This window comes from Canis lupus, chromosome 7 (genome assembly GCF_003254725.2).
Source record: "Canis lupus dingo isolate Sandy chromosome 7, ASM325472v2, whole genome shotgun sequence".
NCBI classification, from domain to species: Eukaryota; Metazoa; Chordata; class Mammalia; order Carnivora; family Canidae; genus Canis; species Canis lupus.
In genome coordinates this window covers 27,244,357-27,262,550 of record NC_064249.1, presented here as the reverse complement: position 1 = coordinate 27,262,550, position 18,194 = coordinate 27,244,357, and the positions used below count along the sequence as shown (strand labels likewise).

At 40.1% G+C, this 18,194-nt stretch overlaps 1 protein-coding gene across 10 annotated transcripts in view; it reads left to right on the top strand.

The window, feature by feature from the left end:
* Positions 1 to 18,194, top strand: part of FMO4 (flavin containing dimethylaniline monoxygenase 4) — a 67,345-nt gene that overhangs the window by 15,924 nt on the left and 33,227 nt on the right. For 5 of the 10 annotated variants that reach the window (XM_035719350.2, XM_035719349.2, XM_025430360.3 and 2 more), the window contains 5 exons: positions 1,922 to 2,064; positions 3,265 to 3,464; positions 5,127 to 5,476; positions 7,765 to 7,834; positions 10,618 to 12,448. In XM_035719350.2, coding sequence (XP_035575243.1) covers positions 1,922 to 2,064; positions 3,265 to 3,464; positions 5,127 to 5,476; positions 7,765 to 7,834; positions 10,618 to 11,038 — 1,184 coding nt within the window. In that variant the 3' untranslated portion in view covers positions 11,039 to 12,448. Of the gene's footprint in view, positions 1 to 1,921; positions 2,065 to 3,264; positions 3,465 to 5,126; positions 5,477 to 7,764; positions 7,835 to 10,617; positions 12,449 to 16,551; positions 16,710 to 18,194 lie in introns of those variants that run through there. The other 5 variants (XR_004817606.2, XR_004817604.2, XR_004817605.2 and 2 more) reach the window with 3 other exon arrangements.

Here is an 18,194-nt window from a genome sequence, read left to right as displayed (position 1 = left end):
CACTTCAGAGACTCCCAAGGGTCAAGATCTCACAGTGATCTCCTTGCAGCCCTCAAACCTGCCTCCATATCCAGGGGACATAAAAATGTCACAGCACTTTAAGTTCTTTCATGAAAGTCTTCAATTTCCAACTCCTGGCCACTTCAACTCCAATCCCCAAAAGTGAGTGAGGGGCTAGGGATCCTAAAACCGGTCTGCATACACATTCTTTGCAAATTCTGCACAGTGGGTTTAACACCTCCCTTGGAATATGGCCACCATTGTATTCAGTTTCCAGCTTTGGGGTCCTCAGGAAGCAAAGACTCCAATTAAAATATTGTTACACATATTACATATGCAATAAATGTTATTGAGTAAATGAATCGATCAACCATTGCATGATAGAAGAATTATATATTCTGGGAGGTGGTTTCATTTTTTTCTTAAGATGTATTTCTATTTATTTTAGAGAGTGGGGGAAGGAGCGGAGGGACACAATGTCTTACACTCCCCACCGAGTATGGAGCCTGATGCAGGGCTCAATCTCATGACCCTGAGATCACAATGTGAGCTGAAACCAAGAATTGGATGCTTAGCCAACTAGGCCACCCAGGCACTCCTAGTTTCATCTCTTTATTTTAAAATTTCAGAAGCACTTGAAGTATTGAAGTGAGATATTGTCAAACCCTCTAAACTGCAGAGCTTCCCTTTCAGATTCCTTGTCAGAGTGTCATCTCACCCATCTGTGGGTCTGACGGTCACTGTTCCCATCACTCCTGTTCCCTCTGCCACCTCATAATTCCCACAGCTGCCACTGGAAACACCTCTACTTACTCTGTTACTACTGGTCTTCACTTATATGAATCCATGATTTACATCTTTTATAGATGCCAAGGAGATAGTTACCAAAAATAAATCAAGAGAAGAAATATTTGAGAGCCCTTCTCATAGATATACATACCATAATAGTGATACTTATAGGGGCACTTGGGTGGCTCAATCGGTTAAGCATCTGCCTTCAGCTCAGGTCACGATCCCGAGGTCCTGGGATGGAGCCCCACATTGGGCTCCCTGCTGAGCAGGGAGCCTGCTTCTCCCTCTCCCTTCTGCCCTTCCCCCTACTCGTGTTCTCTCTCCTCACTTCTCTCTCTCTCTCAAATGAATAAAATATTTTTTAAATGGGGATACTAAAAAATAAATAAATAAATAAATAAATGGGGATACTTCTATTAGTGGAGTGTTAGGAACTTGAAAGATCAATCAGTAACACAAATATAAATAATGTAAGAATAGAGTATAAATAAGCATACAGTATAGTAAAGCATTAAGCATATAATAAAGTAAAATAAGCATTAAGTATAAATAGCAAGCCTAAACCACAAAAAAATAATTACTATTAATTATTAATAGTATTTTAAATATTAATAGTAATAATATTACTATGTTCAGGAGAACTTGCCACAAAATTTCTTTTGTGGAAAATGGTCATTGAACCAGAATTCAATTTGTAAATATGTTATATACAAAGACCATATTCCCATAGACTGTATCTGTTGGGTAAAATAACATGCGTCAACAATCTACTTCTTGCTTAAGATGTTTGGGGTCATGCATGAGATGTTTGTTATTGAGCTTCATTTCTCAATGAGCTGCATTGAGCTTCATTTCTCCCAAGTAATTACCTTAAAAGGGAGCACTCATATGGAACATAAGTTCTTCTGTACTCCTAAATCTCCTGCAGGCTGTACTAAATCTGTATCTGGGCTCACAAAATCCAGTGGAGAGGGAGATGATGTGCTGTTTCTACTTCCTGCAATTAGCAGCAAGAGCAAAAAGGCTGACATATTTCTGGAAGTTCCCTTTTCCTACAGATGCTATGCCTGCATCCTAGGGAATTATAACTCTAGATACTTCTGATTTTCTGATCCCTCCTTCCCCTCAGGTATTCATAATTTTACAGGCCAGATCCTGCACAGTCAGGAGTATAGGAGCCCAGAAGGCTTTCAAGGCAAACGTGTGTTAGTGATCGGTCTTGGAAACACTGGAGGGGATGTTGCAGTGGAGCTCAGTCGAACGGCAGCTCAGGTACACCAGGGGAATCCACACCCTCACCCCATCACCATTTCTGGTGGCTGGAGAGAGGTACACAAGATTACAAAACACATAGGCCAATTGCTAAATCATGTGGACACAGCATGAGTGAAAAAAAATCCACATGTGATGAGATTGAACCATCTCCAAGAGGGGTTTAGGAAACTGTATGGATGTCAGACCAGTAGGCATTTTTCAGAGGTACTGTTTCAGAAACAAGACCAAATGGACAAATTATTCCACCCAAACCAATTATCTTTCTTTCACACTCTCCCTTAGCATTTCTGGCAAAACCTCCATATAAAGATAGAAAAGGGAAGTTGTTTTCTGAACATATTTGCTTTAAAATAAAAGCAAGCTTTACTTTGTCCACGAAGTGTATGTGATGATTTCAGAAAACCCAAGCATAGATTCACAAATTAGAAATCTGTTCCACTTTAACATAAATTATAGGACAATGATTAGATTTGGAAAGAACAGAATTTTATTTAACTCAGTTAAAATTGCTTTCTCAAAACATCACTTTAAGTTCTATATTATTTATATGTAAAAAATTGCCAGATGAGTAGTGCAAATGTACTAGTACTATAATTTTTATACTGAACATGATAAAAATACTTAACAGATATATAGATCAGATAAAAGTGATTTACAAAAACAATGGCAACAACAGAAACAGTCATTTATAGATGGATGCACACATTTACCAGTAAAGAACAGATGTTATGAATGAAATCTTGCCATCTGTGAAGGTGTGGGTGGAGCTAGATAGTATTATGTTAAGCGAAATAAGTCAGAAAAAGTCAAATACTATATGATTTCACTCATATGTGGAATTCATGAAACAAAATAAACAAGCAAAGGAAAAAAATAAGAGAGAAAGTGAGACAAATCAAGAAACCGACTCTTCATTATAGATAACAAACTGATGATACCAGAGGGGAGGTGGGTGCAGGGATGGGTGAAATCGGTGATGGGGATTAGGAGGGCACTTGTGATGAGCACCAGGTGATCTATGGAAGTTTTGAATCACTATATTGTACACCTGAAACTACTATAGCACTGTATGTTAACTAATTGGAATTAAAATAAAAAACTTTTTTAAAAAAGGACAGATGTTATAAGACTATTTGAAACACCAAGGGAAAATACTACAAAATGATGTACATATATTTATCCTTCCTTACTTTTTAGGTACTTCTCAGTACCAGAACCGGTGCCTGGGTTATCTGCCGCTCTTCAGAATGGGGCTACCCATATAATATGGTGGTTACAAGAAGATGCCTTAATTTTATTGCACAAGTTCTGCCCTCATGTGTACTAAACTGGATTCAAGAGAAGAAAATGAATAAAAGATTTAACCATGAGCATTACGGATTAAGTATTACAAAGGGGTACTTAATTTTTTTTATTTAATGGGGAAATTATTGAATCAATATTTTTATTATGCTGCCTTTGTTTATTCTGTTCTGGGCTTAGCTCCTTAAGACAATGTTCATCAGGTAGCACAGCAGTTCTTGAAATGGGAATATTCTCTGGTAACAAAAGCAGTAATTCATTAGGCTAGAAGAAAATGAAGTATAAAAACTTTTCATTTCTAGCTTGAAAATCAGGAAATTAGGGACACCTGGGTGGCTCAGCAGTTGAGCGTCTGCTTTCAGCTCAGGGTGTGATTCTGGTCCCAGGATCGAGTCCCACGTCGGGCTCCCTGCGAGAAGCCTGCTTCTCCCTCTGCCTGTGTCTCTGTCTCTCTCTGTGTGTCTCTCATGAATAAATAAATAAAATAAAATCTTAAACAAAATAAAATCAGGAAATTAAAATTGGCTTTGAGGAATCTTGGAATGGCTGCCATCTAAAAATGGAATATTTGCAGCATCACAAGTTGCAGATGGCCAGCTAACTTTTAATAAATGTTGTCTTTGGCTGAATGATTAGAGGATGCATTTCCAATAGGAATTTCTAGAATTACATACTTGAATATACATCTATATAGGGTTGCAAATGGCAAGAAAAAGACCTTTGAAATGAACGTAAGGTCATTAAATGTGCTTTTATTTTATGCTTGACCCAAATATTTCTCTTTGGGAAGACAGCTCGCTTTAACCTTATAAAGAAAATTAATGGCAATGGATGATTTGATATGTCAATTTATTTATGTTTTATTTTTAGAGAGTGAGACAGAGTGTGCACACATGTGTGAGCAGGGGCAGGGGGTGGGGAAGACTGGGGGGAGGAGGATAAAGAGAAAGGGAGAGAAAAAATCCCCAGCAGACTCTACACCAAGTGCAACGCCCCATGTGTGGCTGAATCACAGGACCCTGGGATCATGGCATGAGCCAAAATCAAGAGTCAGTCACTTAACTGATTGAGCCAACCAGGCACCCCAATACATCAATTTTATAAAGACATTATGTCTGCTGTGATTAAGTAGAATGATGCTCCCAATGAAAATATTTACCAGCATAAATTGATTCAGATTTTTTTTAAATTTTTTTTTATTCATTTATGATAGTCACAGAGAGAGAGAGAGAGGCAGAGAAAGAAGCAGGCTCCATGCACCGGGAGCCTGATGTGGGATTCGATCCCGGATCTCCAGGATCGCGCCCTGGGCCAAAGGCAGGCGCCAAACCGCTGCGCCACCCAGGGATCCCGATTCAGATTTTTTTTAACCCAGAAAGTTTCTTGGTAACCTCCCCTTTCCTAATGTCAATCATTTGAGGCCTCGGTGATATGAGACCAAAAACTGATTCTTAAATGGATTGTTGCATACTCGATCCTGACACTTCAAGAAAAGCATTGCTCCAGAAATTAATTCGAGAGCATATTTTAAATCCCAAGCAGGTTTAAACATTGTCCACATGCCTTCTCTTGGAAGCGGGAGAACAAAACATGTCATTGCAACCCTAAGTGGGATAGGCTCCTTTGAACTTGACATTGATCAGTTCACTCCCTTAACTTGGCAGATAGTTTCCTTGAATTAACCAAAGAAATAGTTTGCTCAAGTGTGTCACAGATATAAATAACTACAATGAATAATTTTCTCTTCTGTGTCAAAGGGCAAGAAAGATCATTGTGAACGATGAGCTGCCAACCTGCATCCTCTGTGGGACAGTCACTATGAAAACCAGCGTGAAGGAATTTACAGAGACCTCTGCTGTCTTTGAAGATGGAACAGTGGAAGAAAACATCGATACTGTGATCTTTGCTACAGGATACACATTTTCTTTTCCCTTTCTCGAAGAACCCCTTAAAAGCCTTTGCACAAAGAAGATATTCCTGTACAAGCAAGTCTTTCCTTCAAACCTAGAGAGAGCAACACTTGCTATCATTGGCCTCATCAGCATTAAAGGATCCATCTTAGCAGGCACAGAGCTCCAAGCACGATGGGCCACAAGAGTATTCAAAGGTACTTGACTCTATTTAAAGCCCTACACGATCAACTGAGTTTTCAAATTAGTGCCTTGCAATTTAGCCAAAATGGAACAGATGTGAACTAGAGTAACATAAAATATCAGAAAAGTCTAATGGCTACCTAACTTCATCTATGGGTAATATTATCATGGGTGTGCTTGTATCACTAATGTGACAGAGTGGGAAAAAGGTTTTGATTCTGTGGATGGAATAAATTTGGACAAGATATAATCACATTTCTCAGATTAACCAAAATTATTGGAAGCTTCGGGATCCTCTGTTCTACTCTCATCTAGTCTGGTTGATTTACTTCTAAATCTTATCATTTATTTCTAGAAGTAGAATTTTGCACCTCTTCCAAAGCAAGGTATTGGAATAATGCACACTGTGAATAAATTTGAGTTCTGGGGAGATGGTAACCTTTGAGAAATGCCTATAAAATAAGTTTTATAGACTCTGGAGACTGCTGTCAGTTTTTACTGTAAGAGTACAAATGATTGGGATGCCTGAGTGGCTCAGTGGTTAGGCATCTGCCTTCGGCTCAGGGCGTGATCCTGGAGTCCTGGGATCAAGTCCCACATCGGGTTTCCTGCATGGATCCTGCTTCTCCCTCTCCCTGTGTCTCTGCCTCTCTCTCTTTCTCTGTGTCTCTCATGAATAAATAAATAAAATCTTTAAACAAAAAAGTAAGAGTGCAAATAATGGAGTCAGAGCTATGGGGGTCCAATCCCAACTCTAAAACCCATAGCTTTGGGATGCCTGCGTGCCTCAGCGGTTGAGCCTCTGCCTTCAGCACAGGGCGTGATCCTGGGGTCCAGGGATTGAGTCCCACATCGGGCTCCCTGCATGGAGCCTGCTTCTCTCTCTGCCTGTGTGTCTGCCTCTTTCATGTCTCTATTTATTTAAATAAAATCTTTAAAAAAAAAACTCATAACTTTGTGAGGACCTCTCTGAATCTCAGCCCCTTCATCTGTAAAATAGGGCTAATAAAACCTCTTTCACAAGGATTTTGTTAGATGGATGTCTGCCAAGCACTTAGCACCATGCTTGGCACATAGTGAAGGCTATTAATTGACAGCTGTCATTCTTCTCTATTATTATCATACCTCTCTAAAGCAGGGCAAGTTTCACATTAGTAAGCATTTTAAAGAATTGCACTTGTATAATTTTTTAAATATAAAGAGCAATCAGAGTTGAGCCAATCAGCTGTCCTTGAGCAGAATTGTGTCCTTAATGAATAAAAACAATCACCAATAATTTATAAATAGTATATAACACAGTACTAAGGAGTGTCAACTTCTATCACACTGTACAAATGTAATAGATGACATATTCCACACATTACATTAAATGATCACAAATTTTTATTTATTTAAGGCCAATTAAAGTGCTTTCACAGCATTATCTGATTATATTAAAATCATAGAAGACTCTTAAGTACCCAGTGGGGGTTTTTTAAGTGTTTTATAATAAGCTCAAAAATCCTTATCAGAATGATAGAGCTGACAAAATGAAACTCGATTAAATCACACCACAGGAGTAATTACATGCTTCTCCAGAAAGCCTCTGGAGGCAACCCAGGAACTACTAGTAAAGTCTTGCCCACTTTCTACAGGATAAAGTGATGCTGGTGGCAAGTACGCTACAGAGCTAAGTCAGACCTATCTCAAGTACATAGTAACCCCACCCTCTGGGGGCTGTACTTGGCTCCTAGCCAAAAGAGCAAAGCCCACACCCTGAAACCATCTAGGTGAGAGACTGACACTGAGCACATCCTCACCACCACTCAGAGCCTCCGTGAGGCTGAGGAACCATCAGGCAGGTGTTTCCACCCTTGAGGCTTCTGGTGTAACAAAAGTAAAGACATATCAAAGCAGGGTTATAAAAATGAGCTCATTTTTAGTATTTACATTTAACCAAATAATGGCATAGATACAAATACAAAGAGGGATATACAAACCATATAACACTAATATTATATATGAATATATGTAATGTGCGAGTATATAAATGAGCTGGAGCAGGTGCTGATGACCAATGGGCCAGTGCAGGCCGAGGGCTGGGCCATGAAATATCCATCCTCATCATTCTGGCAGTAGAATAGTATGCTGGCTAAGTGGGTTTGGAGGAGGACTTTGCCTCCAGAGATGACCTGTAATTCCAGTCTAGCTTTGACTATTACATGTCCTAAGGATGGGACAGTGGGGGGCCAGAAATGAGGGGAAGGAGAGCTCAAAGGGAAAGGTACATGTGATGTTAATGTGTTTCCAATTTTTCACACAGGACTCTGTAAGATACCTCCAACCCAAAAATTGATGGCTGAGGCTACTAAAAAGGAGCAACTCATAAAACGGTATGACATAACATGCAGCTTATTCCAAGAAAACCTAATGTATTTCCTTATAAATACACACACACACACACACACACACACATTCTCAATATAAGAGCCATTCCTAAATAAATAAATAAATAAATAAATAATAAAAAAGAGCCATTCCTAGAGAAGCACCATGGTAGCTTGGATATAACTGCACTAGAGTCAGAAGAATATGCTTTTTTGTTTTTAGGATATAACTGCACTAGAGTCAGAAGAATATGCTTTTTTTTTTTTAAGATTTTATTTATTTATTCATGAGAGACACAGAAAGAGAGGCAGAGACACAGGCAGAGGGTGAAGCAGGCTTCATGCAGGGAGCCCAATGTGGGACTTGATCCCAGGACTCAGGGATGATGCCCTGAGCCAAAGGCAGACGCTCAACCACTGAGCCACCCAGGTGTCCCAAGAATATGCTTAAAAAATATATATATATTTTATATATTTATTTGACAGAGAGAGAGCACAAGCAGAGGGAGCAGCAGGCTGCCCACTGAGTAGGAAGCCCAATCCGGGGCTCAAACCAGGGCTCAATCTGGGGCTCAATCCGGGGCTCGATCCGAGGCTCGATCCTGGGACTCCAGGATCATGATCAAAGCCAAAGGCAGACACTTAACCAACTGAGCCACCCAGGTGCCCTAAGAATACGCTTTTAATCCAACTCTTGTACCAACTAGATTTGCAGCCTTAGATGTGTCAGTGGGGGCGCCACATCCCCTCAGCAGAACACAGAGCCCAGCCCCCAACAGATGGCAATCTTGTTCACTTGGCCCCTGGAATTCCACTGTATCTTTGTTCTCCTCTTGCCTCTCAGGCTGTTCTGTCTCTTCATTTAGTGGTGTCACCTCTTCCTCACTCCAAACAATTGGTGAACCCCAACTTTCATCCTCAGACCTCTTCTCCCTCTTCTCACTTCTATTAACACTCACTCTCAGGTGGCCTCATCCAGGCCTGTGGCTTTAAATGCCATCATAGTGTCATGGCTCCCATATCTCTCCCTGGAATTCCAGAGCCCTAATGCACGTCCCTCTACATATCTCTACTTGGCTACCACTTAAGTATCTCAAATTGAATATATCTAAAAACTAATGCTCAACTGCCATCACCTGCCTACCCATCCTGCACATGGGCTGCTCTAGACTTCTCCCCTTCTTAGTCACTGGCTATTTATTCCAATTGGTCCATCAAAAACCCTAGAATGATCTTTTTCTCCCATTTTTCTCTCAGACCCCACGTCATCAAATACTGCCAGCTCCTACCTTCAAACAAATCCAGAATCCAGACCCTTCTAACTACCCCCACAGCTACCCCAGACCAAGCTATCTCTCACTTGGATACTTGCTGTCACCCCTTATCTGGTCTCCCTGCTTTCACTCTGCTGTTCCACAGTCGCATCTTGACACTTCAGCAGGAGTGAGCAACATACACCACACTGTTCTTCTGTTCAGAATCCTCTGATTGCTTCCCATTTCACTCCCAGAAACTTCCCTACAACTCTGCAGCCCTCCAGAGCAACGAGCTATCTCTCTGTCCTCACTGCCTCCTGCTGTCCCACCTCACCCATACTGCTGCAGTCACTCCAGCCTCCTCTCTGGTCCTCAAGCATGCCAAGCACAGCCCTTCAGAACCTTTGCACTTACTATTCCCTCTGCCTGGAATGTTCTCCCCACCAGATAGATACCTGCAGGCTCCTTCTGTCAAATATCACCTCATAAGAGAGAAGCCTTATCTGACAACAGTGTTTAAATATGGCAGTCCACCCAGTCCCTTCATTGCATCGTCCCCCACCTTCCTTTATATTCACTAATAATACCTGTTACCACCTGATTTATCACCTATCTATTTGGCCAGGGCGGGGAGCTTTATAGCCTGTTAATTTTCTCACTAGAATGTAAGCTCCTTGACAGCAAGGCCTTTATTTTATTCACCTAGGGTGATGCTTGTTACATGATAGACACTTAATATTTATTTATTGAAGGAATATATAAATGAACAAGTGAATGAATGACATTGGAACATCATGAAAGTTGACTAACAACAGAAATGAGTAGGAATAAAGCTTCCATATACACTATACTCATATCTGTACATATTCAGTGCTGGTACACCACGTATGGTCCTCTCAACTCACAATTAACCTCAATAAAAATAACTTGGGGGCCATACATGTGATGCTTTCTGATCACATTCCTTTATTCAACAACTTGTATTTGGACTGATCAGATTTTTACCCTCATATCAAATTCAAGAACCTAAACCACTATCTAGAGCTCCCCTTCCAATTGCCTCCTTTTACTGTCCCCTTTAAAAAAAATTCATTACTGGGACGCCTAGGTAGCTCAGCAGTTGAGCGTCTACCTTTGGCTCAGGGAGTAATCCAGGGTCCAGGCGAGGGCTCCCTGCGAGGAACCTGCTTCTCCCTCTGCCTGTGTCTCTGCCTCTCTCTCTGTGTGTCTGCCTCTCTCTCTCTCTGTGTGTCTCTATGAATAAATAAATAAAATCTTAAAAGAAAAAATGAAAGGCCAAAGAATGTGAGCATAAATACATTTTTAAAGAATCTTTAAAAATAAAATAAAAAATAAATAAATTCATTACTCTCACAAATACCCTTTGTAGGTAAACTACTCTTATTTTTTTCTTTGCAACATAGAAAAACATTCTCAAAGATGATTTGACCTCAATAAAAAGAAACAAAATGGTGGGAAGAAGGGTGACTTATAACTTGAAACTGAAAAATAAACCATCTTTTTCCCTCTCAGGGGTGTGATGAAAGACATCACTAAAGACAAACTTGAGTTCATTCCATACATGGATGACCTTGCTGCCTGCATAGGCACAAAGCCCAGTGTCCCAATTCTGTTCCTCAAGGATCCCAGACTAGCTTGGGAAGTTTTCTTTGGACCATGTACTCCTTACCAGTACCGCCTCCTGGGCCCTGGAAAATGGGATGGAGCCAGAAATGCCATCCTGACTCAGTGGGACAGGACACTGAAACCCTTAAAAACTCGAACTATTCCTGATTCCACCAAGCCTGCCTGCATGTCACATTACTTAAAACTTGGGGGAGTACCTATCCTACTTGCCTCTCTTCTATTGATATATAAATCTTCACTTTTTTTTAAATTGGTGCGAGATCATCTACAGGTTAGAATTTCCCCTTATCTAATAAGTATTTGGTGAGGATGAATCTGATTAATTACAAGAGTTCTCCTAGCCACATTAATTCTATCTCCAGATATGTCATGCATCCCTCCTCTCCTCTCCGCCTTAATTTGCTATCATCCAAGTTCAGGTCCAATCAAGATCTCTTATCTGAATTATTATACTTTCTTCCTCTCTGATCTCAATGTCCCCTTTCTTGCCTCCTTTTCCAATCCATATTCTACTCTGCTACCTGAGCAATTATTCTAAAATAATATTGTCACTGTTTCCATCAAGATCTTGGTAGGAATAAGATTGTGACATTCAAATTAGGAAGTTTGTTGGAGTCTAGCCAAGGATCACCCAGCAAGCACAAGCTGGAAGATACGGGAGAGGCATGAACAGATTCTGCCTCAGAAACTCCAGAGGGAACCAACCCTGCTGACACCTGGATTCCAGACTCCTAGCCTCCAAAACCGTGAACAAATAACCCGCCTGGTATGTGGTACCTCGTGATGGCAATCCTAGGAAACTAACACAGACTGCTGTCATCACAGCGATCAGCCTCCTAAAGTAGAGACAGAGCAAAGATGATGGAGAGTATATATGGAAGAGCAGATGAAAAGGATCCAGTGCAGACATATTACTTTCCAGTTGAAAATCCTTGAAAATTTCTCCTTTGATTAGAGATAATGGTCCAAATTCCTTAGCCTAGAAAAAGAGACCCTTGTTGATCTGAGCCCATTTGCCTGATCACCAGACTCCTGTCCTGCCCTACTTCAAACCTACCAGCCTGTATTACTGACCTCTGAACTGCACCATATCTCCTCACTTTGGCACAAGCTATTGCCTCCAGTGGGAACTCCAACACCAAGTCTTTCAAGAGAGAGCTCAATTATCTCCCTCTATGAAGCCTTCCCTGCATCCTCAGAACAGAGTTGATACCCACTTTGTAATGACCACATTTCGTGTACTGCTTTTCATTGCCCTTTTGTCACTGTAGTGTATAGTTGACCCTTGAACATCATGGGTTTGAACTGAATGCGTCTATTTATACTTGGATTTTTTTTGTAATAAATGCAGCAGAGTCCCATAAATGTATTTTCTCATCCTTATGATTTCCATAATATTTTCTTTTCTCTAGCTGACCTTATTGTAAGAATACAGTCCATCATACAAATAACACACAAAATATGTGTTAATTGACTACTTTATCAGTAAGTCTTCCAATCAACAGTAGGTTATTAGTATAGTAGTATTGTTAAATTTGGGGGAAGTCAAAAGTTTTTTGGCTGTGCAGGGGTGCATTGTTTAAGGATCAACTATAATATTCTTTTTGAATCTATCTCCTAACAAATGGTGAGTTTCTGAGAAAAACCATATCTTGTTCAGCTAAAACACTGCCTGATGCAAAGTATTGTTAAATAAATGTTTGCTGATTTAACAGTGGCCTCACCAGCTGACATTTCTTGTCTGTGCTCTTCTACCCACATTCTTTCTCCTGCGAACATGATAAATTTCCTTAGATTACCTCAGTCATGCAAATGAACAAGGATGGTTCACCAACAGCAAGAAATCCGTATGGCAATTGTAGTAAATATAACTACACAGTAACTGGGAGCCATGTGTACTGGTTGAAAGCACTAACTCTAGAATTTGACCTGGATTATAATCTCAGTTCTGCACAGCTGCGAGGGCTTGGCCAAGTAACCCTCTGAGCCTCAGTATCCTCATCCAGAAAATAAGGAGAAAAGTAATAAAGGTACCCACTTTAAAAGTACACAGACAATATAGGATATTAGACACAAAGTAATTTGACTATTAATAGCTGAAGAGTCTGAGGACATTGTCAGTGTTCTGAGTTATAGGACTTGAAATCCATTGCCTAGCTCTTTTCCCTCTTGCCTCATCAGAAAGTGTGGCCTTTGGTCTCCATGAATTCTCTCATAGTACTTTCCAACTAGGATCACTCTCTTGTCCTTGTGATCCCCACCAAATCCCTGAGGCCTATTGCCACCACCATAGCTGCCGCCACCACCACACCACCCAAGTGCTACTCAGATGGGCCCTCCAGAATGCATCAGGTAAACAGCAGTAAAGAAGGAATTGTTCTCAATCATTAAGAACGGGCCTCCTGACATAACTTGTTGATATGTCTAGATTTTCACTAGCAACATCACCCAGTAGAAGGGCACCTAATTCCAAATCCTCGAAACCAACTAAAATTGACCAACTGAAGCAATGTCATATTTAAGTCATCTATACCCAAGTTCTTGAAGAGGAAAGCAGAGCTTTCCCATTTTGTTAAAAGACATCTCATTATATTATGTAATGTTGTGATTTTCCATGTATTAATTTTTAGATGAGAAATCAAACTCAGTGAAGTAAGTTTCCCCAAATCACAGAGCAAATAGGAGACAAAACAAAGATTTGAAGCCAAATATATGCGATCCTAATGTCCAACCTGCCTTACCAGTTGCCTTGAGAAAGAACTTCTCCATTCACTTCTTCCCACTTTAATTTGCTTATAAATAAAGCTCCAAGCTGGATACCTCCTCTTTACAACTTGAATAGATTTCTAAATACTGTGCTTATCACATCCCATGACCCCAGTTCTTGAAGAACAATTGTGTCATGAAAAAGTCACTGCAGATAAATCATTTTAAATGGGAATCAAAATTTCATAGTAAATAGCAGCAGTAGTATTTGGGTTTTATCAAGACATGAACTTGAGAAATAAAACCAGAAATTATAAAAATAAATTTTCTTAGTCTTTTATTTAACCAAATTTTTATTATAATTGTAACTATGTACTAACAAGAATTGCCTAGCTGTGTGACAATTTATGTAACAGCAAGATAGAACATCTTCTATCTCATACATTCTCATAACATTCTTGACCTCATGTTTGACTTTCAAAGCAAAATTACACGATTGGTCATTTTGTAAAAATTTCCAAAGTTTTCATTGATCTTACCAAGGAACTCTTAATTCTTTTACATTTAAATCATTCTCTTTTGGGTTTTTTTTTTTAAGATTTTATTTATTTATTCATGAGAGACACAGAGAGAGAGAGAGAGGCAGAGACACAGGCAGAGGGAGAAGCAGGCTCCATGCAGGAAGCCTGATGTGGGACTCGATCCCCAGTCTCCAGGATCACGCCCTGCGCCAAAGGCAAGCCTAAATCCCTGAGCCACCCGGGCTACCCTAACTGCCATGACATGGCAGTTTCTCTTTTGAAACTCCTGTCTTGTCATTATGCTTGTCAATTATCTCTATTTGTTCTTAAAATCTCATACTGATTTAACTCTGCTAAATTCAGATTTGCCAATGGCTTAGCTGTTCTTGCATATTGTCTTTATCAACTACATGAAGTCCTTCTTATTTTGTTTTTTTTTTTTTTAAAGATTTTATTTATTTATTCATGATAGTCACAGAGAGAGAGAGAGAGGCAGAGACACAGGCAGAGGGAGAAGCAGGCTCCATGCACCGGGAGCCCGACGTGGGATTCGATCCCGGGCCTCCAGGATCACGCCCTCGGCCAAAGGCAGGCGCCAAACCGCTGCGCCACCCAGGGATCCCCGTCCTTCTTATTTTGAAGGTTTTGCCATTTCACTTGCTATTACGTATTTTGCGTTGTATGGTATACAATATCAGATGATCATTAGATGACCACAAAGACATTGATGCAAAATGATACCCAGGGTAGACTCTCCTGTTGAGTAAGTATATGTGTTTGAGAGAAAATAAACTTTTAAGTGGTCAGGTAATTCATTAATTCATTCAACAAATATCTATTGGGCATCTACTATGTTCCAAACACTATTCTAGAGCATAATGCTATGGCAGTGACTAAAAAGAAAGTCCATGGCTTCATGGAATTTATAATAAAATATGAGAGACACAAAATAAACAATAAAGTGCTGGATAGTGATAAGTTCCATAAAGAAACATAAAGTAAGTTTAAGAGTGTAACATGAGAGATTCAGGTAACAAATCCCCAGACAAGAAAAACTCTTTGTGATTATTTCTTTGCATCCTTCTAAGTTATATACTCTTTGAAGGCAGGAACAGAAAGAAACCTAATTGAGAAACATCTGGCTGGCTCAGTTGGTTAAGCTGCAATTCTTGGTTTCTGCTCAGATCATGATCTCAGAGTTGTGGAGTCGAGCCCCGCATCCATGCTCAGCTCGGAATCTGCTTGTCCTCTCTCCCGCTATGCCCCTCCCTACTCAGTCTCTCTCTCTCTCTCTCTCTCTCTCTCTCTCTCCAATAAATAAATGAATAAAATCTTAAAAAAAAAGAAAGGAAGAAAAAAGAAAGAAAGAAAGAAGAAAGAAAGAAAGAAAGAAAGAAAGAAAGAAAGAAAGAAAGAAAGAAAGAAAGCCTGATTGAAAAGCAATTCACTTGAAAAGCAATTCACTGAATTAAATTCGGTTTCCCCAGACTAACAAGGCTTCTCAAAGTCTCACAGATTTATTTTCAGTAGGCTCTGGGAACAGTCTAATGACTACAACAGTGGGACTGAGGCCTTTGGGCCCTTAGCAATATCTGTACCTCTGAGTACAAGAAATGCATTATCAGTTCTCCAAAGTCAGTAGGAGAAAACAGAAGTTAATGGTCAATGTTCACTAAAGATAACTTTCTCACACTCTGAAATTTCGAACTTATCCAGGAGAATAAGACTAACTGGGACTCCTAGGTGGCTCAGCGGTTGAGTGTCTGCCTTCGGCTCAGGGCGTGATCCCAGAGTTACCGGGATCAAGTCCTGCTCGGGCTCCCCGCATGGAGCCTGCTTCTCCCTCTGCCTGTGTCTCTGCCTCTCTCTCCGTGTCTCTCATGAATAAATAAATAAATTCTTTAAAGAAAAAAAAAAAGACTAAAATCTAACTTGACCATAAAAGGAGATAGAGTTGCGGGCGGTCCACAGGGCATCTCTGTACCCCCCCTGTGAAATGTACCATTCTTCTTCTGGATCCTGTATGGTCCCAGATCCGCTTCTTCCTCATTCCTAATGCTTCCTTCCTGTGAGAGGACCTGAATTGGTATAGCCCTGGGCCTCTCTCCATCTCCTTACTCATTCTGCTTATGAATCTGGGCAGGTACAATGATTTGACAAATCTAGGGCAAAATCTGCTCCCCAACCAGCTTTGCTGGCTCTCTGGTGGGAGCAAGCCTGCCCAAAGAAAGCATATGTTCTGCACTGCCCCAGGCACTGGGTGGGGAAGTCTCCCAATTCTGAAGTTTGATGAGCAAAACCATATATTCTAGCTTAACCTCTATCTATAACAAAATAAGTATTTTGGACTCAAATTTCACTCTTTTATTTTATAATTTGCTTAGAACCCAGGTGAAGAAATAAGTTGCTATTTAGGAGTAGAGACTAGAGACCCCAAACCTGTACCCTAGCATTTAATTATACCTCCATGTTCCACTTCTGGCTACGTACTTTGCTAGTACATCATCAACACGCCAGATAAGAACCCCTCTACTATCAGATCCCTTCCTTTCTATTTCTTGACTTGCTGTTTTATCAACTTCCCACTTCAAAGGTTGTAAACCTACTTTAGCCCACAACTTCCTGTCTGTTGACTCTATCTTGGAAACAAAAAGCAGCAGCCAGTAAAGGCTGACTGGAGAAGCCTAGATGAGTCCACCCTAATCTATGCTGCCAAGACCGCTTAATCCTCTCAGCGACCTAGGAGGTAAGTACTGTTATTATCACCCTCATTATACAGATGAGGGAATTGAGGAAGAAAGGTTACTTAATTCACCTGAAGTCACATAACTACTAAGGGACAGAACCGGGCAGATCTTTATTCTAGCGTCCCCACACTTAACTACATATCCCTGTAGAAAAGGAAAAAATTTTCCTTGACATTTTCAGGGTGCCTGGCTAAGCCTGAAAATTAAACCGACCAATTAACAGGGGAAAAAAAAGCATATGAATTTTGTTGACTTGGGACACTTGGGTGGCTCACCGGTTAAGCACATCTGCCTTTGGCTCAAGGCATGATCCTATGGTTTGGGATCAAGTCCCACATTGGGCTCCCTGCAAGGAGCCTGCTTCTCCCTCTACCTATGTCTCTGCCTCTCTCTCTCCCTGTGTCTCACAAATAAATAAATAAGTCTTTAAAAAAACAAAACAAAACAAATATTGTTGAATTTTTACACTTAACCCAGGAGACTACAGAAGAATGAAGGCCTGAAGAAGTGACCAGAGTAGAAAGCCTTATACATTTTAGACAAAGAAACAATAAATATGTAAAGAATTGAGAAGGCAGAGAGGTTTGGACTAGGGATAGTAAATGATGGAGAAGTGTCTGGGAAGATAAGGGTTAGCTCAACAAAGTTTGCTTGTACAGATTTCCAAGCCTCAAATTCCCTGTCTCTGGTGATGACCATGTCTGCCTTCCTCCTGGAGCAGAGGGTAACTTTCACATAGGAGATTCATCACCTGTTTCAGGAAAGAGGAAGGGAAGGTGAGGGAAGGTCAGGGTGACCTTCCTACATCTGCTATTTTTCTTAGATTCTTTCATCTTAAGATATTCAATGTGCCAGGGTGCCATGTTTTGGGGTAGTGTGCCCTGTGTCACCATAAAGTTAGGTGTAGAGGTTAGAATGAGAGTTACTTGCTCACACTTAAGAAAAATTGTACAAAACATAGAAACAAAGCTAAAAGAATACCTGAATGCCCTTTCAATGTCACACTGAAGCATTGTTTAACAATCCCCTCAAGGATTATTTCATTTTCTGGGAGAATTTACTATTTTCTGACTTTTCTATTTACTATTAATTAGGGGCTCATATTCTGTGAAGTTATGTTAACTTGTAGATTTATATCCAATAAAGATGCAAATGATTTCTCTCTAGCAGAAGAGATAATCCCAAAGGTTATGTTTTATTGCCCTGTAAAACATTAATCAATTTTGTTTCTAACCTAGATCATTTATTCTAAGATTTCTTTATTGAACTGCCTATGAATACCCACTTCCATAAATTCTTTTTGAACTGGCCTGATCATTGTACTGGTTCCCTCACTAAGTAATGAGATGATTAAATCTTTGACAGGTATCCGTTCTATGTTTGCAAAAGAGAATTGCCTTTTAACTTCTGAAAATTACACACTCCAGAAGTGGGTGAACCATTTACAAGGGCTCTTCTAAATAAGTCTTTTTTGCTTATCAAAAGCCTT